This window comes from Hippopotamus amphibius, chromosome 4, assembly GCF_030028045.1.
Source record: "Hippopotamus amphibius kiboko isolate mHipAmp2 chromosome 4, mHipAmp2.hap2, whole genome shotgun sequence".
Classification (NCBI taxonomy): domain Eukaryota; kingdom Metazoa; phylum Chordata; class Mammalia; order Artiodactyla; family Hippopotamidae; genus Hippopotamus; species Hippopotamus amphibius.
In genome coordinates, this window is record NC_080189.1 from 19,582,777 (window position 1) to 19,610,334 (window position 27,558).

Below are 27,558 nucleotides of genomic sequence, written 5' to 3' on the forward strand. Positions count from 1 at the left end.
AGTGAAACATTGCATACTAAGGACTAAGAATTCATGGATTAATAAAGATACAATGATCCCTATTCTCACGGAATTTACACTTTAATGTGGAAAGGAGACATTAAACAAATGATTCCACAAATCATTAACTACTATTGTTTTGAGATTCATGAAGGACAAGTACAGGATATTCAACACGATATAATTAAATACCTTCCATCATCAAAGCCTTCGCAAAGGCTGATACTTATATTCAAACACCACCAGAAATATCATTTTTTGCAATCTTCAAAGACTGCAAAAAATCATCAGCTTCTAGTAGCTGTGAGTATATTGTGCCTTTAAAAATATATATAAATGAAAAGAAAATACAACTTCTAGAACTAGGTTTACTTTTGAATCACTGGGTCTGTTTTAGTACAAAGGTCCCTATTTATGTTCATGATTTAGGATTCATTTGGTATATTTGGATACTGAAAAAATCAATCTAAAAGTGCTCAGGAGTAAATAAATGTGACAAATCACTACCTTTGAAATAGGAATGTGTGATGAGGAGGTGTCTTTCCCATTAGAGCCTGCCGGGCTGTCTCATACTGTCTCGCCATAGACACTCTTTCCTAGGCAAGAAATATGATCTAAAATTATATTGATGTTTTAAAATAGCTATAATCATTCTCTTCTTGCTAGAGATGGCCAAATGTGAAGAAAGAAAAAGGAAGAAAAGATAGGCCTACAACCTAATATTTGTTCAGTGGAAAGAAAGAAAACTTTATAAATAAAATAAAAATATTTTTATGAAGACAGCAATTTAATATGTAAACTTTGACATCTAAATAATAATGTGGCAATTTTTTATTAAGATATCATGTTTATATACATTTTTTACCTTTCTAACGAGATTCTCTCTCCAGGATACAGACTATTATTGTCTTTTTAGTTTTACCAGATCTTAGCACACATAGTAACTAGCTGATTGAATAGATCCAATGATGTTAAGTGAGATCCTGAAATAGGACAGATTGGGAGGTCACCCTCCTGTGTTTCACCAACACCCCATCACCATCACTAAATACTTGGTGAGCATTTGATGATGTACAAAGATACCAAAAACTCTGCATTCAAAAGATTTATAATCTGGTGGCAAAAGGCAATTAAAAAGAAGAAAAAAGGGACGTCCCTGGTTGTGCAGTGGTTAAAAATTCACCTGCCAAAGCAGGGGACATGGGTTCAATCCCTGGTCTGGGAAGATCCCACATGCTGCAGAGCAGCTAAGCGCGTGCGTCACAACTGCTGAAGCCTGCACGCCTAGGGCCTGTGCTCTGCAACAAGAGCAGCCACCGCAAAGAGAAGCCTGCTCGCCACAATGAAGAGTAGCCCCCTGCTTGCCCAGCTAGAGAAAGCCCGCATATAGCAATGAAGACCCAATGCAGCCAAAAAAAAAATAAATATTTTTTAAAAAAAGAAGAAAAATACAAGATAGCACATGCTGTTTTATAACTATACATGCGGTTAAGAAATTCTAGGTCAAGCTTTCAAAATTGTTCCTACATGATACGAGAGCTAACATGTGGACTCACGGAACACAGCCTCTCAGGTGGATATGCAGCTGTCAAAACCACTTTACTGTTCCTCTGCCCCTTAGCTCTGTGGTTCTGTGTAAGCCTAATGAGGAGAAAATATCTGCTGGGTGGGAGGGAGGGGATTTATAACGGGACAAGGAAGGAAGAAACAAACTCTACTTAAATTTTACCACTTAAAAACTGTATAACTTCATAAACACATTTAAATCATCTCATATTACTATAAGAGTACTAAGTATCAGCTAAATCTGCTGTCTTATTCTCATGTTGATTTGTTATTATTTTCCCCCAAATCTCTCTATACTAGTATATACATTCTCTATTGTGATTTTACTTTATTATCCTTATTTTTTTCCTATATTTATCCTTGATTTAAATTATATCATGACTGGAAAGATGACACTGGTAGTGGAAGCATAGTTTTTGGACCTTCCAGAATTTCCACATGAAAATAGATATAGTGACTAAATAGCAAAATGAAAACATATCAAATATTTACAAGAAAACTACCTGACAAATTCCCCTCAAACCCCCCAATGCAGATGGTAATAGCCACAACACCTTCATGGTATTGGTGTCTATGCAAGAGGAAGCCAAAGAAAGCAACAGGGTGACTAAAAGACCTGAGAACAGGAGAACCCCAAGATAGCTAAAAAGTATTCACTGGAAAGCATAGCAGGACAATCTGGGAACCACAGCTGAAATGTAGGAGGGGTTATTTCCATTCTAACAGAAGGTAAAAATAAGGGGTCCACAGTAAGTCCTGAGGGAGCTGGATCAACTGTGAATTCCTGAAACTGATCCACTAGGGCCCCCTTCTAAGATGGGGTTTTACACCAAAAAAAAAAAAAAAAAAAAGCTGATGGGAGTGGAATAAAAATTAATTAGGAAAGAGCAAACAGAGTCATAGGAAAGAGAAAATCTAGACCAAAGTGGGAGAGGGAAATAGCCAGGAAATCTTAGGAAGGAAATTGCCGTATATTCTAATACTATTTGGGGAAAAAAATCTTCCTTCTAAATGTTTGAGAAAATGAATTTCACATAAAAATGAGATATTTTCTAGTCAAATCCCATACAAAGTTATCATAAGAAATAAAAGGAAAAGGAGAATAACACTTCTATATACAATGAAGGGAAAACAGATAAAATCTGTAATCTACTATTTCAAAATGAACTAAAAGACATTAAGAAAATGACACAAAGCATTGAGGAACAAATAAATTACAATTTTTACAAACTCACAAATCAGGTGATGAGGAAAGAATTAGAATATAAGGGGGAAAGTCACTGAGGAAATGAAAACTAAACTGGAATAAATACAGGAGTGAATAAACACAACAAATAATGACCCAAGAGAAATAGAAAATGAAGGAAAAACTTTAACCTCAAAAAGAAATGAAGAAGTAAAGAGATTCAAGAGAAAGTGATAAATATTTACGATAGACAAAGAAGATCCAACATATCAACAATAAGAAATCTTGATAAACCAAAACAAAGAAACAGGATAGATGATAAAAACTACAATTCAAGTGTAAAGTGTATCGACAGAAACAAACGCAGGGAATATTTTTCCCACAGCCCTTTCTGTATCTAGTAGACAATAAGCTTAGGCAGTACAACAACTAGAGAGACACTGACCTGAGCTCTAATGATGAGTGTGAAGTATGAACATATTTGATAACTAAGAAAAAATGAGAGTTAAAAGGAAGAGAGTATCTGTGGGCATGCTCTGATAGTATAGCTATGACACAATCATAAACAATGGCAGGGGAACATTTGTGGAAAAAAAATAACCTTTTTTAAACTGTTTTCAGTTTTTATAATGGATGCTGCTAGTATTTAGTACTGTTATGCTGAGTCTCTTCTTTATGTAATGTGGTTAAAACAAATGAGAAATTTAGGGAGATATTATCATTCTATCATCACTTATGTCTTTGAGAAGCAGGACTCTCAGTGTGGAGAAAAGAAAAATATGTAATAGGGAAGTTAAGTGAAAATCTTGAAGTTTTGAATCTGAATTGGAAATATTAACTTGAACTCATGAAATATTTTATCCATCCACAGAATTGGCCTAGAAACAATACCTCGCACCCCCTTATCCCCAACAGCAATGAGCATTCCTAGCAACCATGATGTGTTCTTGTACAACCATCTCCAACTTAAAGAAACCAAGACTTCTTGGAGAAAGGACTGATTCCAGGTCTAGGAGAGGTAATGAACGAAAGAGCGTAGAATATCTTGTCACACCAACTAGCAAGAGGGCTACAAAGAGTATATGGGCCATGTCAAAAGGACACAGGTGCCAACCTGCAGAGGCTCTAGCTGGCCAAAGGTAGAATAATTTGAGTTTCAATAAGGATAAAAAAATGCAGTGGGTGCGGCTTCCCTGGTGGCGCAGTGGTTAAGAATCCGCCTGCCAGTGCAGGGGACACAGGTTCGATCCCTGGTCCAGGAAGATCCCACATGCTGCGGAGCAACTAAGCCTGTGCACCACAACTACTGAGCCCGCGAGCCACAACTACTGAAGCCTGCACGCCTAGAGCCAGTGCTCCGCAATGAGAAGCCACTGCAATAAGAAGCCTGCACACTGCAACGAAGAGTAGCCTCCGCTCTCCAGACCTACAGAAAGCCTGTGTGTGCAGCAAGGAAGACCCAACGCAGCCAATAAATAAAAATAAATAAATAAATAAAAATTTTTAAAAATGCAGTGGGTGGATACTCTTCAATATGCATACATCAAAATCATAATGATTATAAACGATATTTAAAAATTAGTTGGTCACCTTCAGAGAATAATAGGAAACCAAATCACTATCTTAAAAAAGGCACTTAGACTGCTGATCCTACATGAACTGTACCACTTGGAAACTAGGTGGCAGATACGCAAAGTATCTCTTTATAGGGTTATTGCAGCTAATAAATACGGGGTTGAACACCATGCCCTGAAAAAGGTACTGGGTAGAAGAAAGCACTTTTCTTTTGGAGTCAAAATAGACACGGCTAAGCTGCATAGTCTTAGACAAGCCTCCTAAGCCTCCTGCACTGACCTGCCTCACAGTATTGAAAGAAAACAGTGCTTAGTAGGTAGAGGGCCCAATATTTTGCCATGACAGGTCCACGTTCTCACTGGCCTTCGTATCTCTGGGTGCTTTTCTGGATTGTCCTGGCCTCGTCTGTCACATACATACATTTACTACATTGGCTTTGAATGACGTGGTCGTTCAGCAATTTTTTTTTCTAGAGAAATGGCTTTCAGTAATTTGGCCTGCCTCAGGAGGAAGGCTGTCCCCCAGGGAGGTCAGAGGAGCTGCTTGGAGAAACAGAGACAACTGAAGTTCTGAAAATCAAGCTTCTCCTCGGAAGGCAAAGATCTAGTCCCCATAATTCCAGAGCAAGAAATCTTCACATAAACACACACATAAACATACACTTACCCAACTGGTTATGACATGTGGATAGGCGACTAGCCAGGAATAGGACTGGTTTCCAGAAGACACACACAAAACCAGCTCCTTTATTTTGTAATCACACCTTGACGCGCACGTCGTTACAAACCACACCCAAGGAAAGAGTGGAATATCAGAATAGAGGGGTTAAACTGAAAGATCTCCCACATGCAGTGAGCTTAAGGTAGGTTTGAGGAGAATGTAGTGGTCAGTCAACAGAAGCGGAAAAGGAGCTTTTGAAAGAAAGAGAACCAAAAAAGCATTGACAATGGGAATCCCTATTTAGTCCGTCACTGTTAAATGGCTCTCTTGCTAGTTTCTACAGGTAAATATGAACACATTAAATCTATAGTTAAAACACCAAAAAAGCACAAACATTTCTTTCTTTCTTTTTTTTTTTTGGAAGATTTATGATATAGGTTTTTGACAGAGAAAGCTGCAATTACTTTCCTCAATCCATTAAAAAGTTCCAAAAATACACAGGGATTTATGTTGGGAAAGTAAAATGAGTAAAAACATCTTCTCCTAAGGGTTGCGATGAGTGGTCCATGAGATAATTTACATGAAATTATAAGTGACATATAAAGGCTCTTTTTGGTCTCCAATATAACATCATAATATCTCATTAAAGCTTCCTTTGTGATGATCTTAAAAAGTTTGTTGCTCATTTTGCAGCATTATAACAGCTGTGCAAAAGGTTAGTAACATGAAATATCTTAAAATTTGATAAATACTTAAAATTTCAAAATAGCATTGAATTCATGATCTTTACAGGAAAACAAGGCACTAAAAATAATCTTCGGCAAGTTCACCCCATAGATATGACAGTGGCAATTAAGTAGTACCTTTGCTCTAATTTCTGAGGAGTGAATCTGTTGGTTCTTGGGGGATTTGATTTGCTTTTCTATGAAATGACTCTGTTACATTGTATCTCCACCAGCAGCAGGCAGGCAAAATTATCAGAACCCCAGGCTGCAAGAGGTTTGAGCAGGGCTGACAACCTGGATGAGAAACTGCCCACCCTCTAACACAGGACACAGGAGATTTCTACACTAGGCTCTAGCTGCCCTGGACTACGGGGGCCGAAGAGTTTCTCAGGGAGGTGACTGCAGATAAGGAGGGACACTGGGTATGTCCAAAGTTCATGAGAATTTTTGACACCACGTGGTCTGCATACCTGCTCCCCTCGGGCCACCAAGGTGGCCCCTCTACTCTCACATTTCCTTTTTCTCATACCCTCCACTCTCCAGTTCCTCCATACTGTTCATTAGTCTCATATTGAGATGTTGGAGATGAATTACAGCTGAGAATCCATTGTGCCCGCCCGCGTGTTTCGTCTCTGTTCCTCTATTCTCACTCCTGGGTACCTGAATGCCCTTGACCAGAGAAAAACGATCTTTACGGACACCTTCCAATGAAGTCGGTTCAAGAGCAATCCCTGGTTGCGGGAACTAAGATCTCACATGTGCTTCGCAGCCAAAAAACCAAAACACAAAACAGAAGCAATATTGTAACAAATTCAATAAAGACTTAAAAAAAAAAAATGGTACACATTAAAAAAAAATCTTGAAAAAGAAAAGCCATCTTTAATTAGGCCTGAAATTTTTCTAACAGGTAATATTCAGATTGGTCATATTTAAATAAATCATGGATAATAATAGGCAGAAGGTGTGAATTAATGGTGTTTCTCATTGGTATGTATGAGGTTATGTAGCAGGACAATCTAACTGGGACATGAGCTGGTTCTAGTTGTTAAGACACAGACCTATCATTAAGGAATAAAGGTGGCCAAGGAAGTGTGTTCTGGAGTTTACAGTCTGCTTATGCTATGTCCTGGGAGATTAAAAAAAGAACTTATATTTGAAAGTCTAAGCTCCAAGAAGCATAAAGCTGTACGGGACAGCAGGTGCAGGGAGAAAGTGGTAGACTGACCTGAAAAGAGCTGGGTTTCCCAGGACTGCAAGGACAGAGGCTGATGGGCTCCTTGTGTCGAGGGTGCTCCCAGGGTGTGGCAAGATCTTGGGGTCGGCACTGGGCAAAGTTTCTAGTAGGAGAGGATCTAGAGGATACCAGAGCCACTGGCTCAGAATGGAACTCGGTTTCAGCCGAGAAGCAGCTCCGTGGTAACCATGACAGTCTAGAGACCAGAGGCCCTCCCCTAAGTTTCTAGGATGGTGTAAACCTCAGGATTCTTGAACTAAATTCAAAGAATGGGAGTGGTCCCCACTCCTCATGACTGATACTTGATTTCCCACAGATCCTGGTAGGTGGGAACAATTCCAGGTTTAATTTATTTTGGATAAATAGGACATTTCCTGTACTCCAGTATCATGATACAGATTTATATTATTTTTAGATGTTTAGAGGGCACACATCCGCTGCTCCTTCTAAGAAGCTAGAATCTATACCAAGTGGCCCTGCCCTTCACCCTGCCATAGGTGACTGGACAAGCAGTCTAATTTGATCTGCGTGGTATGGCTTAAAAAGTCCAGCCATGCTGATTAGATTGCTTTGCCTTCTTTAGTATGAATTAAAGACAGAGAGAACTGGCCAAGAATTGCGGGCACAGAGCCACGGGGTCATGGTGAGTCAGGACTGGCACGCGTGTGAATGAGTTCAAATTATGTGGGAGGGAAGCTGAGGGAGTGGAGGAGGCCAGCCAGGAAAAGCAGAAGCAGAGGTGAGAGGAACTTGACGCCTCTGAGATGCACTTTTCAATCCTATTTCCGGTTCCTGTGAGATCTGTACTTCATCCCTGCACCCAATTCACTGTGAATCCATTCATCATGTTTTTTTAATAATGGAACTACCTCTTACTTAAGCTGCCTTTAATGGGTATCTGTTCCTTGTACCTCAAACACCCCATTCTTATGACTTAATCAGAGCAGAATGTATAGCTATGCCCGTGTACACCACGGCCCTAGACTTTTGCTCTGAAAGTAACCAGTCTGATTCTTGTGACCACTGCCTATAGTTCTGACGTTAGAAGATAAAGTGATTATTTGCTTGGAACAGGCAAGGCTTAGGGAAACACGACCAAGGAGTGGACAACCAAATTGGAAGTTCTGTTGCTTTGGTGGCAATGGCAACGATTTAGGTCTCTGTATTCCCAGACCATCACAGAGACCCCATCACAAACAGGAAAAGAGAATGACCTAATAAGAGTGCAGGGCCAACTCCCACACATCCTGACTTCTCTGAGCTCTCGAAGAACGGGATCAGAAATACGTTATAGGATGATGGTCTAAGTGCTGCAAGGTTATGAGACATGGACTCCGAGTGGATTTGCTTTGAAGGCGCAGTACAAGATACTCAAAATTATGTCCCAACAGCAAAGCAAGCTTTCCCTTGAAAACATATTCTACAGTATTCATTCTATGTAGTGCTTTCCTATGCTTGTTAAATAGAAGAACTGAGTGTCAGAGTTTTGACTAGGAGCCTGGGGGAAAGGTACTCAAAAAAAAAAATCTACACTGAATATTCTATGTTTAGAACCCATGTCTATTCTTAGAGGTGTAGAAAGAGGGGAGAGAAACTTGTCTTCAGCTGACAGCCACCAGAGGACAGTTTTGGTGAAACTCATTGGTCTTGAGATATGCAGTGCCCTTTTTGTCTGAATTGTGTAATACTTAGCTGCAGCTCCCTGCCCCCACCCCCGCCTATCCCTTCTTACCACTGGCATTTTTTTGCCTGAAAGTTTGGCCCATAATTTCACAAAGTAGTTTCTGTCTGCAAAATCCAGGGACTCAGACTCACTCGGAGCGCTAAACTTCCTAGAAGTTTTTTCAGGTTTCAGCTGAGGCTTCTTAATATCTGCTAGGGAGAAAAAATAAAGTTTAAAAATAAAAGGCATAAAATAGGATAAAGTAACTTTCTGAAGTGAAAGAAATGTTTTACATCTGGATTTGCCCAAACACGACAAAGGGTATACTTAAAGTCTGTGCATTTCACCTTGAAAGTAAGATAACTAAAAATATGTCTTAGACTACGATAATAATAATTATCATTGAAAATTATAACGTCAGCCTGCAGTACCTAGTAGACACATCCTGGGAGTATACTTAATGCTCAATCAATACAGACTTATGAATGGAATTAAAGGAAGTAAAACTTGGCAAAAACAATGGCTTCCAGATACTTAACTGAAAAGTCCCCTTTACAATTACTTTCCATTTGACAGAATTGTCCTAAAAGGCTAAAGTAATAATAATAATAATAATAAAAAACATGTAATGCTAAGAAAAAACTTTTAAAAAGCACAGAGTGGGTGATGAGGTCACTATTTAACAGAATTTATACATAAATAATGTCTAATGGTCCTTGTAAAACATTAGAATGTCCAGAGACCTAGAATATAAAGAATCTAAATTTCTATCACTGCTCACGTATAGCGGACCCAGGTGTACATACCTTTGGATATATTAAGAACATCAATACTTTCAGTATTCCTATAAAAATGCCAAAATAAATAATCTCCACATGTATGCTAGCCAATATGGCTGACTGAGCAGATGTGGGAAGCTATCCCCACCCAAGACAAAATAAATAGTGGATAATATATAATAGAAGTTTGTTTTTATCACACAGCAAAACTGAAACCAAGAAAGAAAATTTTCCAGGTGCTGGAAGTGAAGATTCCAAGTCAGAGGAGTGGAAATTGATGCCAAGAGGTGAGAGTGTCTCAGGGGCTAAGGTTTCTGGACTGAGAGGCAAGGCCAGTCCCTGTGCGCTTAATGTATGAGACCTGCGCTCTTTATTAGGTGAGAAGTTGGAAAGGGAGTGTCTGGAAACCTCAGCCAACAGACCTCAGAACTTAGCCTGGGAAATCAGACCTCTACTCCTGTGCTGTGTGTTGGTATGGCATCTGAAATTGAACTCCTACCAAATTGTGTGGCAATTCCCAGCTGATAAAAAGAAGGTAAATGCTGTTGCAGACAAGTACAAGTATTTAACCATGGTATGGAAGCCTAAGACTGCACAACCCAGCACCTGTCTTGAGAAAGGGCGAGAAACTCAAAAGATGCAACAAATGGGCAAATCCACACCCAAGGAATTCCAGGTGATAGAGCATTCTGGAAAGGAACATTGAAGTAATTATGTTTATAACAACCACAGAGGTAAAAGGAGACAATTGTTATGTGGAAACATCCTCTGTTAAATCTTCATACTGGAAAAGCCATTCAACCCATATTGGTTGAGCACCTACTATGTGCCCAACAGTGCTCTGGGTTTTGGGATAGAGAAGTCAATAAAACATCCTTGATCTGTGGAACTCACATTCTAATGTTGGAGACAGGCAGATAACACCAGATAATGTCAGGTAGTAGAGATAAATGCGATGAAGGACCAGGAAGGCAGATAAGGAGACAGAGTCCGACAGACAGCATGATGGTCAAAGGATGTCCTCCCTAAAGTGGTGATATCTGCACAGTGATCTAAAGTCATAAAGAAGGAAGGCACTTGAATATTTGGCAAAAAAGCACATCGGGCAGAGAGAGTGGCTTTGTGTAAAGACCCAGAAGCATGCTTAACACAACTGAATGACAGTAAAGAATTCAGCATGACTGAAGCAAGGCCCACAAACAAACAAAAAAGAGATGGAAGGGCTGAATCCTATGCTCATTAAAAAACAAACAAAATCAGTCCTCCTGATGGGACTCTTAAGAACACAGTACTGTGAAAAAGACCAGATGAAGTTGAAAAAAAAGATAAAATTTAAAGAAATAGAAGCTATATTTATATAATTTCCATAAAAATGACCATCTCTATATATAAAAGCTTATTTAAAATATGGTATATATTTGTGTCAGAGTTCCTTCTTCCAGCTTTCTCAGACATAAGCCAATTGTACTATGATGTAAACAAACCAAGTTCTGTCTGATGATACAATGCAGCTGTAATTCAACAGTTTAATGTCTTAATGTTTTCTCGGCAACAAAATATTTTGGGTAAAAATAATGTGTTTAGATTCCTGTTAAACTACATTGTAATGCCACCACTGTAGGGACTTGGACTCCTATAATAAAGAGTTTCATACAGTGCTTAATAGAGTTTCAAATGTCTTAATGTGTTAATGGATAAGAGATCTTACTTCTCAATTAACAAAAAAACATAATTACCAAGGCTATAATACCCTGCAACAAAGTTTCTTAAAGTGATCTTATTCAAAGTATCTAAATTAAAGTCAACCTTGAGGCAACATTAAATTAGATATATAAATTACTGTACAGTCCACAAAAATTACCAAGTTCTTCAGTATATAAGCTAGTTACCTTCACTTAAACACCTATGATGAAGCTTAAATGAATTTAATGATGCGTGACAGGTTTCAGGTTACTTCATGGCTTGGTAAGCCTCCCAAATGTAGGAAACTACAAGTGAAATATCTGGAACAACCAGAAATACATCTCCAATTCATTCAAAATAACTTAGATCTCTCATTTAAAATTATATCCCTTTGCAGTCAAGTGAATTAAAATAATATTCATATAAAACATTTTAAAAGAATAAGCACAGAATCCAACCAAAACTACAAATGCAGTAGAAGCCATGTACCTAAGATAAAACATTTGTGTGTCTTTCGTAACACATTATCACACAGACTAAATGGGGCCCTTCACTGCAAAAAAGAAAGGAGAAAAGCTGTTGATAATCTGATATTATAGGCACACAGCCATTTCAATAACTAGTAATAAAATTAGAATTTGGGGGTCAGATTGTGACTATTTTGAAAAATAAAAATCCCTATTTTGATAACCAATTTTTCTACAGCAGGAAGATTACTTGTATAGCAAAGCAACTAAGTCAATCTCCTGTCTAAAAACATGAGACCAAACACCTTTAAGTATTTTTTTTAACATTTAAATAAAATTTTGCCAAAAAAAAAAAAAAAAAAAAAGAATCAGCACCAGAATTTGTCCCTCTTTGAAAACACTTGGAAACATACAACTTGGAAGCTTGGAAGTAGGCTTTAATTTTCACACAACAGTTCTCAGACAGCCAGAGTCATTCATTTTTTCCCCACTCAAATGGGGCTTAAAAACACGTTTATTTTGGTAGTAGTGAGATTTTTATAAATTAGCAACAGTAATTTATACCTACCATGATTAAATACATATACATATATAAAACGTAAATAGTTATAAAAATCCTTGTAAAAGTCTCATTGCTGAAACATGTAACCATAAAAAGGACCAAAAGCAAATTAAAGCACAATAATCTGCTACACAATTTAAAATATTTATTTATTTTTAACAGGATAGCTACATAATTTGCAGTGGAAAATTAAGGGAAACGCTCAGTTCATTAAAAAGTATTATCACAAAACTGAAGGTGCCAAAAGAAGCCATTTTTTTTCCAGGACAGAATTAAATCTTAGAAGTCTTAACTATCTGTGCTTCTGAGAAAGGAATAATAGCAACCAGAAAAATAATCATTTCACATAATATCCACTGTAATTTTCCATAGCAAAATAACCTTTTATAGCAGAAAGCTATCATGAGTCCAAAAATATAGTAATAATGTTCATGCTATACATGATAAAAATGAAAGTACACACTAGACTATTCTAACAGTTAAGTGCTAAATTCTTGAGTGCCCGGTCAAAGGAATAATCAGTTACTTAAACAGAGAACAGATTCTATATCAGGACAAAGGAAGCATGTGAATGTGTCTTCTCACACAGAAAGAATGAGGTATAAAAAGAGTGCTTCTTTCCAATGAACTTCATACTTGGAAATGTCTTCAGTAGAGTGGAATTCATGGGTTAACTATTTGGACACTGTATCCAGGATGTCCTAAATAAAACATGTAACAATAGTACCCTGAATTTCAGTTTTTTTTTTAAACGGATGAGTTTATCATGAAGTCGTTAACTGACACTTTGAAGGAGAGAGGATGTAGGACAGATAAATTTTAAGAGTGGAAACAATGCATAAGATCTGGATGTGCACAGAATCTGGGATAGGGAGAGAAGAAAAGGGTAGCTATGGCTGGCAAGAAATAGGATAGGAACCCCCAGGGAGTTTGAACACAAACTCTTTCCCCTTCTTTGAGTGATATGTTTGATAACTAAATTTCTGATGTGATTTCCACCCAACCCTACACCCCCACGTCTGCTAAGTGTGCTCTTTGCTTGCAGGAGCTCATCCTTCAAGAACAACATTTTCAAAGATGTTGTTTCATTAGTCACTTCTCAAGCAAAGACATCTTTTGTATTTCTTCCCTTTGCTATCTTTGTCCTTGGAAACCAAGTCTTTAGATCTGGTAGCACAGTAGAAGCCAGTCTTTGTTTCAACCTACCACAAAGAGAAAACAAAAATGCCAGGTATCTGGTAGTTTATTCCTAAGTAATAGGAATTTACCACTTAACCAGCCTGAAACACAGAATGTAAATGCCTTTGATATTTGACACAATAACAATACAAATAATAGATAACATTTATTGAGCATACTATGTGCCAGGTGCTATTACAAGTCTCTTCCCTGTGCATCATATGTCAATTTCATAACAACCTCAGAACTGATGTCTCCCCACTCAATTCTCCAAGCAGCAATGCTACCTGTGAATGTGCATGGAAGAATCTCTTGATCTCAGTAACGTTTTCCTGAACTGCAATTTCTTTCCCACATTATTCTATTTCAGTTGAGGCCCCTTTATTCAATTCAGGTTGTCAAAATTTTTTAAAGGATTTTCAGAGAAGACCACATCACTTGCCAAATATTTCCACCTACTTCAAACAGTGTTGTCCTTTCCAATTAAGGATAAAATGCTATTGGGACTTCCCTCGAGGTCCAGTGGTTAGGACTTCGCCTTCCAATGTAGGGGTGGTGGGGGATGGGGATGCGGAGCTTGGTCGGGGAACTGAGATCCCATATGCCTCATGGCCAAAGAACCAAGACATAAAGCAGAAGCAATGTTGTAACAAATTCAATAAAGCCTTTAAAAATGGTCCACATCAAAAACAAACAAAAAAAATTAAAAAAAAAAAAAAGGATAAAATGCTATTTAAAAAAATTTTTTTGCTGCTTACATGTTAATGCTAACAAACACATATCAGTACTTAATGTGTGCCAGACATTGTTCTGGGTATTTTTCAATATATTGACTCATTTAATCCTCACAATAATCTTGAGACAGGTACTACCATTATCTCCATTTTATACAACATGAGAACTTTGTAACCTGCCCAAGGTCACACAGCTAGATTGTACCGGAATTGGAATTTCCAGTGATAATTTTGACTCTTAAGTTTACATCAGGACTGCTCTCTCATCATCACCTTTGAGATGAAAGATTTAGTGGTCTAACATTATTTATCACCAACACAAAGAAATAATCTCTTCTTATTCTCTTTTCTGAATGCCTGGTCAATAAAGAAATGTGATTTCTAGAATGATCTCTTGAAATTCATTTATGGGCAGACTGTGATTTGGAGGAAGCTTTATAGTAACAAGGTGAGTCTCGGTGTTGTCATGGAGCAAAAGGAAAGGGAACCAGCTAAGGACTTAGTGGTTAAAACACTATCGATCAGGATTGGTGTTTTTAGCTTTATGTAAGAACTATGCATAAAAATTTTCAATATACCTTATCCAGAGCCCTAACACTGCCAGAGAGCATAACTGCCAGTACAGTGAATCCTTCTATTGGCACCGAAAATAATTCTGTATAAACTGTGCCAATCCATCCCACCTCACTTGAAGGCAACCCGAGCAGGGAAGCATCTGGTCAGTAGGCCTCTAAGAGCAGAACCACAGCAAAGCTCCAGAGCACCCAGTGCAGGGTTTTCCAAAAACTGCAGGCTGCAGACTAAACTGTGAATCCGATTTAATAGGTCACGATCAGCATGTTAAAAAAGAAAGACTGAGTAGAATAGAAAGTATCAGAGTTTATCACCACAGTGAAGGCCTTTCACTATACCTTTGTTTCCTATGTGTGTCTGTGTGTAGGTCATGATAGTATGAGCTGTAACCCTAGTTACAGGTTTTGGACTGGAAAGTGTGAAAGCCACTGATTTGATGCGTACTAACTCTGCAATTTTCTAGCACTAAGCTCTCTATTTAATAAAACAGGCTGCCGGGTTCTTCAGAGGCAGCAAGTAGAGCTAGCTGTAGTGAACAGATTATACCTTAAATTACACCTTAAATTTCAGCCAGTCCAACTAATCACCCAACCTAAGGAGGCTTTCTATGAGATTCCCATCACAGAGCGACTAAGGACTGGAGAGAGCCTGTCTGTTCCTCAGTACGTGACTCTGACTCCTAGAAAGTTCTCACTAAGCCAAATTGAAGTAGAACGTTAGGGTGCTGCTTTTACAGGACAGGTTTCGTGTGTGGGAATTCAATTCTATATAATTTTTTCTGAGTAAACACAGATTTGCTGTAGAAAATTTACAAAACATTAAAAAGCATATGGGACTTCCCTGGTGGCGTAGTGGATAAGACTCTGCACTCCCACTGTAGGGGGCCCAGGTTCGATCCCTGCTCAGGGAACTAGATCCCACATGCGTGCCGCAACTAAGAATTCGCGTGCTACAACTAAGGTGCTGGCAAGCCGCAACGAAAGAGCCCACCTGCTGCCACTAAGACCCCATGCAACCAAATAAATAAATAAATATTAAAAAAAAATAAAAACCATAAAAGCGAAAATAAAATACTACCCATAATCTAACAAGCCAGAGCTCACACCTAGAACCATACTAGCTGTATCTCCTTAACCTGCTTTCTTCTTAATAAGTAACAAATAATTTCCTCTTCCACAATTCTATAACATGATTATAATGGCAACATACAGCTGAACCAGAACTTTTTGCCCATAACGTATTTTTGAAATCCCATTAGAAGGCTAAATTATTTCCAGGTTTTATCACAGAGACATTAATGTGGACATCCTTGTACATATATTATTTCCTTATAATTCTTGGATTAGAATTGCTAGGTTAAAGATATGCAATATTTGAAGGCTTTGACAGATACTGTAAAGCTGTCCTGAGAAAAGTTATGCCAATTTACTTTCTCAGGAATTACACAGAAAATGCATTTACCATCAGCCTCACCAAGAACAGGCATTGATTTTTTTCCCATCTTTGCCATTTTGGTACCCAAAGAAAGTCTATTCTGTTCTGACCTACAGTGACAGTGAAAGTTAAATACTTTTTGACATATTTTTTGGCCATTTTTATTTCCTCTTTTGTAAATTACCAAATTACCCTTTGTCCAGTTATCTAAGGAGGTTTGAAAAGAACTGATTTAGCGCTTTAAATATTTGAAGAAGCCTCTTGCATCCAGTGAAACTATTATCTCTGTTGATTTGAATACTAGGTGCCAAACTTCTTTTAAAAAGCTGAAGATTGTGTCAGCTAATAGAGTGGCTCATGTTCTTTTCTTTTTCCCCCAAAAGATTACATTGTTGAGGAAGATAGCAAATGAAAGGGAAATGAACTTTGTTTGTAAATAGAGATGGAAAATGACAATTTTTAAATATTTATATTCTACAATTAAAAAGCATAAGTTTCCCTTATACCAAGAAAATCAATAACAGCCATTAAAAACCTCTCATCAAGGGAGGAGTTAGTAATCTTTTCTACTCCTGTCTGCAAATCACAAACACAAGGTCCAGCTGCACTGAATTGGAGACATTTACATGACCAAAACACAAACACAAACCTGACACCATCAAGGACCCCAGGAAAGGGCACTAGAACTTCTTCCAAGTCAAAAGAAAGGAAATTTGGCATCTCACTTGGCATTAGAACCCTAACGAAAAATGTGGTCCCAAATGCCTAAAGGAGCCTCAGAAACAGTTGCCCAAGGAAGAAAGCATGTACATTTCTAAACTTTTTCACCTAAGTAAGGTATTTGTGCCTCTAAAATGCCCATAATAGAGGTCCTAAAAATGGGTGGTTATCCTGATTTTCTTCCTCCCTTTCAATCTGCACTCCCCCTGCATCCAGTCCAAATATCCTGAACCTGCCCATTCCTGCCACAATGCCTTATTTCGGGCCCTTACCATCTGGTCAAGACTAATGCAGTAGCTTCCCAGCCATTCTTCCTGCCATCTGTACTGCCCTCCTTAATGGGATCCTCTATGCTGACTTGAAGACAGATGCCTCTAAGATGAAAAAATTTAACCATTCAATGGCTCCCCATTGTTAGAAGACCAAGTCTCCAAGCTCATTAGCATAGCACAAAGTGCTCTTTGGATCTACATATACCTATTGCTCTCCTTTGGGTCCTTAGAAGATGCTATGCTTGCTCTTGCCTCCATGCTTAGACATATGCTGTTCCTTCTTCTGAAACCTTCCTTTCTCTCCCATCAGTCTGCTGACTACTCTGCAACCTTGAGGACTTAGCCAAAGGATGACTTCCTCTTGGAAGTGTTTTTTGACCCAGTTCTCACACCCCAGGCTGAATTCAGTGTCCTTCCTTAGCATTCTTATGACATTCTGGGAAAGTTAATAAATGAGTTTTCTTCTCTATTTGATGCTAAACCTATCCTAGCATGCTGTAGGGCCTCCAGGTGCCCTAATCAGATGGTGTTGTAATGAACCCTCTTATTCGTCTCCCTTGATAAGAGAGAGAGCTCCTTGAAGTGTCCTCATCATCTCACTCTATGTAGAAACTATCGGAGGGTCTGGCATATACGAAGTACGCAATCAACGCTTATTGGAGGACTTGAACTAACTTAATAAAAATAAGATATGTTTAAAATTCACCTTATTAATTTTGTCTTGGACAAACCAGATAAATCAGAGGGTAATTATTCGTATAACATAGGCTCTTCATTATACAAGAAGAGTCTTGCATCCTGGATTGTAAAAATATCAATTTCTTCTACTGCACTTGAAATAACACTTGACATACACACAATTTTTGTGGACACATGCCCTTTGTGTAAGTTAAAACACATTTATACAAGCATGGAGTCATCAGTTACATTTTTAAAATACAGGATGCCAAACGCAGCTTAGCATGTACACATAGTAAGTGCTCAATATGTCTCTTGTAAATTCTTAAGAGTCAAACATTAAATTGGCTGCTCTACTTACAGCTATTCACTTTTATGTGAATGCTAGGGTTTGCAAGATTGTACCCAATGAGTATATCTAAATGTGCTCCCATCTCCAGCCAGAGTAGATTGGCGGAAGAATGAGCATCTGACCCATGCTGGGCCAATCAGAGTCTTTCCCTGAAAATAATGTCTTAAATCTTAGAACCAAGGAGCATGTGAGTTAATCCCTTTCTAGTAGTGAGAGCTGCCAGATGTAAAACCAAATGTAAAATTTAAGAGCTGTTGATGGTCATAATCCTTGCCATGTGCAGAAACTGATACACAGTCATTTACATCATAGAGATGAAGCCAGCACGGAGAAAAAACAGAGACAAGAAATGATGAGAGTCCTGGAGATGACAAGAGTCCAGTAGATGACGAAAATACTGGCGATGATAATTCTTATTATGTTCAGAGATGGTCCCCAATCTCTCTGAGGTTTTGCTGCCCCTTTGCACTCCCCAGAGTTTGGTTGTGTGAGATATTCCCCTCGCTTCTAATAGATTCACATAAGCTGGCTCGGGTTGGATTCCTGTCACTTGCCAGCAAAAGAATCCGGATGGTATGAACAGATAAATAAAAAACTGATTTGCCTCAATTTTCTCCCTACTAATTCTTTTAACCAGCTGGTTTGGCAGAATAAAGGCATGAGTTAATTTACATGAGGTTCCTGCTCAAAGAGAGAAGAAAGGTGTTCATTTCAAACAAAGTAAATTTCATGCAGTATACGCCAACGCAAATTTGAAGCACTCCATCACCATGTCATGGGCATAAAAAGTGTCCTCTTCCCACAACTTAACTGTAGGTGTGGAATGTTCGTGGGAGAGACCAAGACCCAGAAACTCAGAGCTCTTTTTTTTGCCTCTGGACCCCTAGATATTACAAGAAGCATGAGAGAATTTTCTAATCGAGACGTGAATTTTCCTAATGAATAAAACAAAGCAGGGGCAATTCAGCACTGCTTCAGCCAGAGCCTGAAATCACATTGGAATTCACCTAAGTCTGGACACAAAGCCTCCTTGCTGGCACCGACCTTTCAGACCAGCTCTCTCTGCTGAAAGCAGGGGCACCACTTGCTCATGTACCCCACCACAGGGCTGCCCTCCCAGGCTGCGAGGGCGAGCTGCAAAAGAGGCAGAGACGGGCAGAGCAGCTGCCTGCTAAGAATCCAACGGCGGGCCTCCCATCTACGCGGACCAGGGGGTGCAGAGGGAAGCCGGTGTGCAGACCGCAGCGCCCTGGCCATAGCTTCCCATCCTAAACAGCGCTGCTTTAGGGGGCGCAGACATTTATGACCTGGTGGCCCCAGGATGGCTTACACCTTGGTGCTCTGACTGCCCCGCGCGCGCAGCCTCCCCTTCCACTTGCCCTGCTCCTCAGCAGAAGCCTGATTCTGGGGTGCAGCTGCACTGCTGTCCTCCAGTGCTCCCCCGTGTCTCTGGATGCCTCTCCCTTTGGCTTGCTGTCTGGAAGCACTGTCCCTCTGGACAGAGCTCTCTCTGGCCTGACTGGTCCCCTGATGGGCTGGAGCCTCTTTGACAGGCTGCTGGGTGGGGGCCACACCACCCTCCTCCAGGGGAGCCGAAGCAGTCTCTCCCTTCTGAGACCGTCCCCTTCCATGAACCTCTTTTTCTCTCCTTGGGTGCTCCTGGGCAGCAGACGCGTCCGGTGTTGACTCTGCAGAGGCCTCCTCACTCTGGGGAGGTCTCCCGTGCGGGGGCTGGCCCCCCGGAGTCGGTTGATCACTGCTGAGGGGAGTTGTATTTTCTTGAGATAATCCTCCAGAATTCCCACTTTTCAAAGATTGTCCTTTCTTGGACACAGTTACCTTCTGAACCAGGTCCTTTGCGGGGAGGTTGGCATGGGCCTTTTTTCTGGAATAATGTACTTTTCCCCTTTTCTCTTCCTGTACCTGGGCATCTTTAGGCAATGGTTCCGTGTGGGATGGTTCAGGAATGTCTGGTGTCTGGACTTTTCCTCTCCAGTTCCCCTGAGGGCGCCGAGGAGGGCTGGGGTTAGGGTGGCTGGGGGCCGCTGGCGGAGTCGGCTTCGTCTGGGATTCTGGCTGCAAGGATGGCTGGAGGCCCCCAGGTGGCGCCCTTCTCAGATGTACGGGCTGTTCAGCTGTCTCTCTCTGGACTGGGAGTTTTTTTTTTCTAGCTCCTGTCTGCTGTACCTGCTCTTGGTTTGGGGGCAAGGCCTGCACGCCTGGAAACTTCTTGCTGGAGGAGGGGCCTACCCTGGGAGCTTGCCTTTCCTTCGCAGGCCCTGCAGCATGAGGAGCTGCCCCCGGGTGCTGAGGCAGCTGTTCTGAGAAAGGAGTGGGAATCTGAGGGAGTTTGACCACCTGAGCATCCCCTTCCTGGGGCGGACCGGGGGCGGCCTGTGCTGCCTGCTCCTGCACCGGGGGACGGATGAGGGGGAGTTTCACCTCCCTGCCTTTCTCTTCCTGGACTTGCTGGGGACTGTGGCCCGGATGGGGGCTCAGGTTGTGAGGCTGTTTGGAATTGGGGGAGCGGATGGAAGGAAGTTTACTAGGATCTCCTTCCTGAGCCAGCAGGGGCCTGGGAGAGGGAGTCATGGTTTGATCTGAGGCTGTTCCAAGAGCCTCCTGCCTGCTGGATGAGGGGAGTTTGGGTGTGGGCCTCCGACTCTGGAGGGGAGCGAGGACCTGGGGCTGGGGCAGCCTGGTGGGAGCCAGCCGGCTTCTGGGAGGCAAAGTCACCGGGTCTTCCCTGTCCTGGATCTGTTTGGTATTTGTTGAGTCCTGGGGATGTGGCAATTCTGGGTAAGGAGTGTTGACCCGGACAACTTCTGCTTTGGGGATTCCCTCCTCCAGAGGTTGCTGAGAATCTCCCAGAGGTGGGCCAAGCTTCTTGGTCTCATCAGGGATGGAAAGGTCTTTTGGAGGATCACAATGGGAGCTGCTGGGTGGCAGACTGGCTGATCCGGTTTCCTCATCCTGGGTTCTTTGGGGGCTGAGGGATGTTGGGTCAGATCCCTGTGGAAGTTCAGAGCGGGGAGGGCCAGTGGGGGTTACCTTGGCCTCCCCTGATTCTTCATCCTGGTCTGGCTGAGGGCCGTGGGCTGGTGGTGGGTCCGGGTGCTGAGGAGGCCCTGGGGAAGGAGTGGCGGGGGGCTGCCCCCCTTCACCTGCCTGCACCTGGGATGTCTGGGCCGCACGCTCAGGGAGATCAGTAGTTACTGTCTGTGAAGAAAGATCTGATTGTTGAGTATCCCCTTCTTTCTGGTTTGGGGATGAGTCCTGGGCCTGCTGGGGAAACCCAAGCACTGGTGAGCTGGGCTGCGGAGGAGGCTCGGTGCTGGCCTGGCTATCGGGAGAAAGCTCTTTTTGATGGGTTGCTCCCTCCTGAGTCAGCTCCTGGTTCTGGGCGGGAGCTAGGCTCTGATTTTCAGAGGCCTTTGCAGGAATCTGCATTCCAGAGAGATGCTCTGTTATCTGACCATCTGCTTGCAGTTTTGCCAAGCGCCTTGGGGATGGAACCAGGTGTGCTGGCACCCCAGAGGCAGTCTTCTTGCTAGAGGGAGCTCCTGCTTTAATATAAAAAGAAGTTAGCTAAAAACATCTTAACAAATATGATGATGTAACTTTAGAAATTAATAACCAAAAATATCTTTCCTTTTTTTTGATGCGCCTAGGATATTGAAAAGAATAAAATTATACGTATCGAAGAATTTAACCGTCCCTTCTCCTTGGGGCAACTAAGTGCCCATAATTCTCTTACTTAGTGGAATTAGAGCAATTTTTAGTCAACTGAAAACATAAACTTTTATGAATAAACATAAAGAGGCTTCTTCACAGAACTAAAATTTATATTCAGGTCTGAGAGTGACCGGAAAATTATCTAAGTGAATGAGATTTTAAATTTCACCACCTTAGAGGTCAATTCTGTTTTTCATGGTAGAAATTAGAGGATGGACAGCTAAGTCAGATGAAGTCCCATTTGTTTCCTTGTTTAATAGCCTTTCTCCTTGTCCCATAAAGAAATTGCGAGTTCTGTGAGGAGGCGTGCAGGTTTACCAGTTCATACCTAGCCAGGTGCAGGAGCTCAGCAGGCACTTGGTAAATAAGTGATGAATGGAGGAAGGAAGGAAGAACAGATCTGATGGAATCACAAGGTCCATGGCTCAGGGAAGCTGCTCTTGGGGATCCGCCATCCAAGCTGCTACCCCACCCCCACCCCACCCCCACTCCCAGGGCAACCTCGTCCCTTCAAGTCTACCCTGGCTGCAAAAATGGCTCTCAGAGGCCACTAGCAATGCCAATGTCGCAGAGGGGGTTGCTTCCATTAGTCACTGCTATGAGAGCACGTTCTCAGAGTGTTTCTGGTCTCCTGGACACAATTGCCCCAGCAGGCATTTCTTTACCATAGAAGCCCTGGTATATTCTGGTGGCCCATAGATCACTGTAACCCACTCCTTAGGGCACAGCTCTGAAATGCTAGTGGTCAGAGGCAGCTCACCAGTCTGAAACAGCCTTGAAGAAACTAGTTTCAGCTTACTTTGGGGGAGACCTGGTACTCAGAGAGTTCAAACCAAATCAGACTTCTGAGGTGAGCCCAGGGTGGTCCAGGCCCAGGAGACAGCCAGGCTCCTGGCCACCAGCCCTTCTCTCCCCACAAAGCAGGAGGCACTCAGACTACTTTGGGTTCTCTCTGAACCTCCTAGTCTGGGCAGGTACCCTGTGCATCCAGTCAAGCCAGATGTCTCCTCTGGGAGAAGACGGGGAAAAGGAAAATCTTGCCTCTTGGCAGGCTTCCTGAGGGGCTGCCCTGTTCATCCTTCTTATCACCCTAGTTTATAACAGTTATAAATTAAAATACAAATGTAACCAAGAAACAAGGTTAAGATAAAATATAAGAACAGTAAAACATCTCTAATAGGCAAGTTCATAGAGACAGAAAGTAGATTAGAGGTTACCAGGGGCTGTGGGGGGAGGGTGTTGGCTATTGCTTAATGGGTACAAAGTTTCTATTCAGGGTGATGAAAAATATTTAAAATAGGTAGTGGTGATGGCTATGCAACATTGTGAATATAACTAATGCCATTAAGGTGTACACTTAAAATGGTTAAAATGGCAAATTTCATGTTATTTTTTACCACAATAAAAAAACTATTAAAAAAATAGAAAAATGGGCTTCCTAGGTGGTGCAGTGGTTAAGAATCCGCCTGCCAATGCAGAGGTCACGGGTTCGATCCTAGCTCCAGGAAGATCCCACATGCCACGGAGCAACTAAAGCCCGTGTGCCAAAAAAAAAAAAAAGAAAAGAAAAGAAAAGAAAAATATACGAATAGTGAAACCCAATGCTTCAAGTTCTTTCCATCTTTAAGCCCTCCTGGTTTCCTATAATTAGACACACAAGGATTTCCCCCTACTTTCACAATCTAACAATTCACATAATTTGGCAAGTGATGCCATGCCCTTTATTAGAGATAAAGGCACCGCTTTACGGACTAGTAAATTGCCCAGTTTCCCCGTCTGACTCACCATCACCGTCACCACTTTTCTCTACCATTAGTCAGAATTCTGAATAATTAATTTCAAATAAAATTTTATTTTATGACCTCTATAGCAAGAACTCAGGGTGGTGGTTGGATCAGCTTTTTAAAAGCTTTACAGGCAGTACTGACTATTCCAGAAATCAATTGTAAAGAGACAAATGGAGAGTAAAGACATCCCATATACTGGATTGTGAATATATTCAGTTTTCCCTTATTTTATAGACATAATATTGTTTACTCAGGATTTTTTTTAATCTTCCTGCTTTTGAAATGAATATTACCTGCATTGTTATAGAGGGAAAAAAAGACAATTCTGTACCTTGATTGATATACATTTTTAATTAATGGTACCTCTAAAGATCTGTAGCCAAAGTTACTATTTTATACATGTATCAAAAGAAAATTTAATTAGTCTCTCCTCTGGTAAAGGTTTGCACTTCTGGGTCCAGGCTGATGGGCCACTCTACTCGGAACAGATAAACATTGGGCTTTCTTCACTTTATCCCACGCTCATCCTTAAAGAGTAGAATTTAACATTGCATGCTCAGTTATGAATCAGTAACATGAAATTACTAAAGATAAAGCTATGTATTGATATTATTACTTCAAATGTTTGGCAATCATTTTCAGTTTGCATTGACACAGGATTACTGCTTCTATGAAAACAGCGCCATTGGCCATCAGATTTCTCTTTGTACTGAAACTGAACATATAGATGGATGGTCTAATCCAATTGGGGAAAACCTCAGCTCTGGAAGATCAGAAGCTAAAACATTCCATAATATTATATATAGTTGTTTTGGGTTTTGTGTCTTAGAAATGGGAGTTCAAGTGATTTCTCTAATCAAAGAATGATTATTGATGAAAGTCAGAATGCAAAACTAAGGCTTCCTATTTCCAGTCCAGTTTTTTTAATTGCGCAGACAAAACTGGCTTTCATAGAATCTTAAGTATATTTTATTTCAATTTCTTACCTTTGACAGCTCAATTATACATAAAAATTATTCCAGTATACTAAAATTATGGATTTTTGCTTCTAGGGATCCCATTTACATTTATGTAAGTTATGTAAGTCTTTATATAGATATACTAAACCACAGAACCTAAAATCAGACTGACCCAGCTCAGAGGGGAGGCAAAGAGATGAGAGCCAGCTGCGCCTGTGGCAGTGACCCTTCTGGGGCTCTAGGCCATTCTCGGGGATTCACGAGCTTCATTTTGAGGTGATTATGGTTGGGTCTTGCTCTCCTACAGTGAACCTGTTAACACCTGGCCCAGGCTCCCTGGTGTGTACCTCACAGCCCTGAGATGCAGAGAGGTTGCTGGCTCTACACATGGGCCACTAGAGACACTTACAAGCTTATTAATAAGGACTATGTTCATTAGAATTTTTAAATACTTGAATAATATCTGGCCACCACAAAATCACTTTATGTGCAAATTCATCCTTAAACCATCAACTGAAAAAAGTAACTTCCTCCACAGATGAACTGTATAAATAAATAAAGTGTTTGGCTTCTTAAGAAAACACATTAGTTTCCAAATAGTAAACCTGTCAGAAAAACTGGGGTCTATGGAGGCCAATGATTTGCTATGGTAGGTACAAACCCTCCCATCTACTTGTAAAAGCTGGGGTTCTGTTAGTCAATAACTGGATGGCCCAGTTTCAGGTATGACGTGTATCTGAGAGTGTGAACACTTTTACAAATTCCATAATTCATACTTTCCATTAAATCAGACAGGTCTAACCTAATTAGTCCAAATAAATGAAGTTTCATAAAACCCTTTAAAATGGGAATCTACTTTCCTATGCATACATCATCTGGTCTATTAATTTGCCAAATGGCAACTACAGCCAATAGTCAGAGTCCCTGATGGTTGCAGAGTAAGACAGGCGGGGCGTGGGGAGGGCTGCACCCCACCACCGTGGAGGCTGTCTTGCTCAGCGGCCACAGTCCAGAGGTGCCCTCGGCGCTGCTGACGGAGACCCACCTGTACCTCGGTTGCTCGGAACGGCTCAGGCTCAGGGGACCGACTCATGTTTCTCCAAACCCACGGGGGGCTGATTTAAAAACCAGAACACCAACGTATTAGTTTACAACGAGAGATGGGCCTGGTGCAGGGATGGGGCAGGGTGCTCTCACCTAGGGGACAGCCCCACAGGGACAGGTCTACGCAGGGGACCAAATGAAACATCAGAGGCTGCTGCGCTAGCAAAGATTTAAAGCAAAGGGAGCCAGCTTTTCTCAAGAGAAACTTCCACGGAGCTTCCTTGGAAGCCCCATTAGACACACTGCACAGCTGGACAGATGCAGCTCTCTAAAGAACGCAGCTTGATGCGGAGGAGGGGCCCATGCGGGATGAACACCGCTTGCTCTCACTGGACGTGCCCCTCTGTGGACAGAGCACAGCCCTCCCTCCACCGGGGGGCCCACTGTCACAGTGTGTACTTTCTTCTGCTGCTGTCCAGTCACTTGTCTCCTATGAGACACACCTAGAAGGAAAACTTTGGTCATCATGTTTTGGTTGCTACCGTTTTCACACTGACCTCATTCCAGAATTCCAGGGGCACCTGACCCGGAGAAAGTGTGTACAGTTGTGAAATAGCCAATTAGTCTGACCAGCAGAACCGTGACCCGGGCTGCTTCTGCCTGGCCAGGATGCAACCCGGCCAGCAAGATCCTACTTGGGCAGAGTCACACGTACACACAAAGCTGCGGAACACATGCACAGCATCTGCATAGCAGCAGGAGTCTCACATTACAGTCTACAACATGTGATACATGAGTGCAGTTCAGTCCACTGGGAGGACATTCTATTATTATTATCATTATTATTATTATTATTATGGTGGTGGTGGTAAAATACAGGTAACATAAAATTTGCCATCTTAACCATTTTTAAGTGTATGGTTCAAGAGCATTAAGTACACTCACATGGTGCTGCAACCAACGCCCAGAACTCTTTCCATATTGCAAAACTGAAACTCTGTCACCATTAAAGAACACCCCTGCTCCTCTCTCCCCCAGGCCCTGGCAAACACCCTCCTTCTTTCTGTCTCTATGAATTTGTCTACTCTGGGTACCTCATATAATTGGAATCATCCAGTATATGTGTTTTTGTGGCTGGCTTATTTCACTTAACAGAATGTTCTCAAGGTTTATCCATGTTGCAGCAGGTGTCAGAATTTCCTTCTTTTTTAAGGCTGAATAATATTCCCTTGTACATGCAAATCAGACTTTGTTTACCCATTCATTTGTCGATGAACGCCTGGGTTGCTTCCACCTTTTGGCTATTGTAAATAATGCTGCTATGAATACGGGTGTACAAATAACTGCAAGACCTTGCTTTCAGTTCTTTCAGGTATATACCCAGCAGTGGAATCACTGGATCATACAGTAATTCTATTTTTAATTTTTTTGAGGAACCACCATACTGTTTTCTGTAGCAGATACACCATTTTACATTTCTAATTTCTCCATATCCTTGCCTACACATTTTCTATTTTTTGTATTGTTTTGTTTTGTCACAGTAGCCATCCTAATGGGTGTGAGGTGGATTTGGGGGGAAGCTGTTAAACACATTTCAAAATACTCATATACTAAAATTCTAAGTTAGGGCTTTAGAATTCCAGGACCCCAAGGAGATGCTCTCGTACATCCCACGTCATTTGCTGTGCATGATCCATGAGGCAGGTGGGGGTCATTAGCTCCATCTAACGAGACAGCAAACTGCAGCTCAGAACAGCTCAGCAGCCTGTCCCGGGGGCAGCAGGGCCAGAACCAGGCTCACATCCCCTGCCCGGTGCTCTTCCATCATACTCTGTAGTACAACATTTTGAAGACTATGGCGATGCAAAGAAAGGGGGAAAGAATCTCTTGGATTGGAACAATTCTGTCGAGCAGAGCACCACCTCAGCCCCCTGAGGAGCCAAACTTCCAGAAGGTGGAGCTCTGAACCTCGGGCCTGATCCATATCTACT

General features: G+C 41.3%; 1 protein-coding gene across 2 annotated transcripts in view; it reads right to left on the bottom strand.

Annotated features, from left to right (window-relative positions):
• LRGUK (leucine rich repeats and guanylate kinase domain containing) overlaps nt 1-27,558 on the bottom strand; it is a 101,184-nt gene that overhangs the window by 12,851 nt on the left and 60,775 nt on the right. The window contains exons 16-17 of one of the 2 annotated variants that reach the window (XM_057733039.1): nt 8,679-8,818; nt 508-596 (exon numbers count right to left, since the gene is read on the bottom strand). In XM_057733039.1, the coding sequence (XP_057589022.1) occupies nt 508-596; nt 8,679-8,818 (229 nt within the window). Of the gene's footprint in view, nt 1-507; nt 597-8,678; nt 8,822-27,558 lie in introns of both variants that reach the window. The other variant, XM_057733038.1, reaches the window with a different exon arrangement.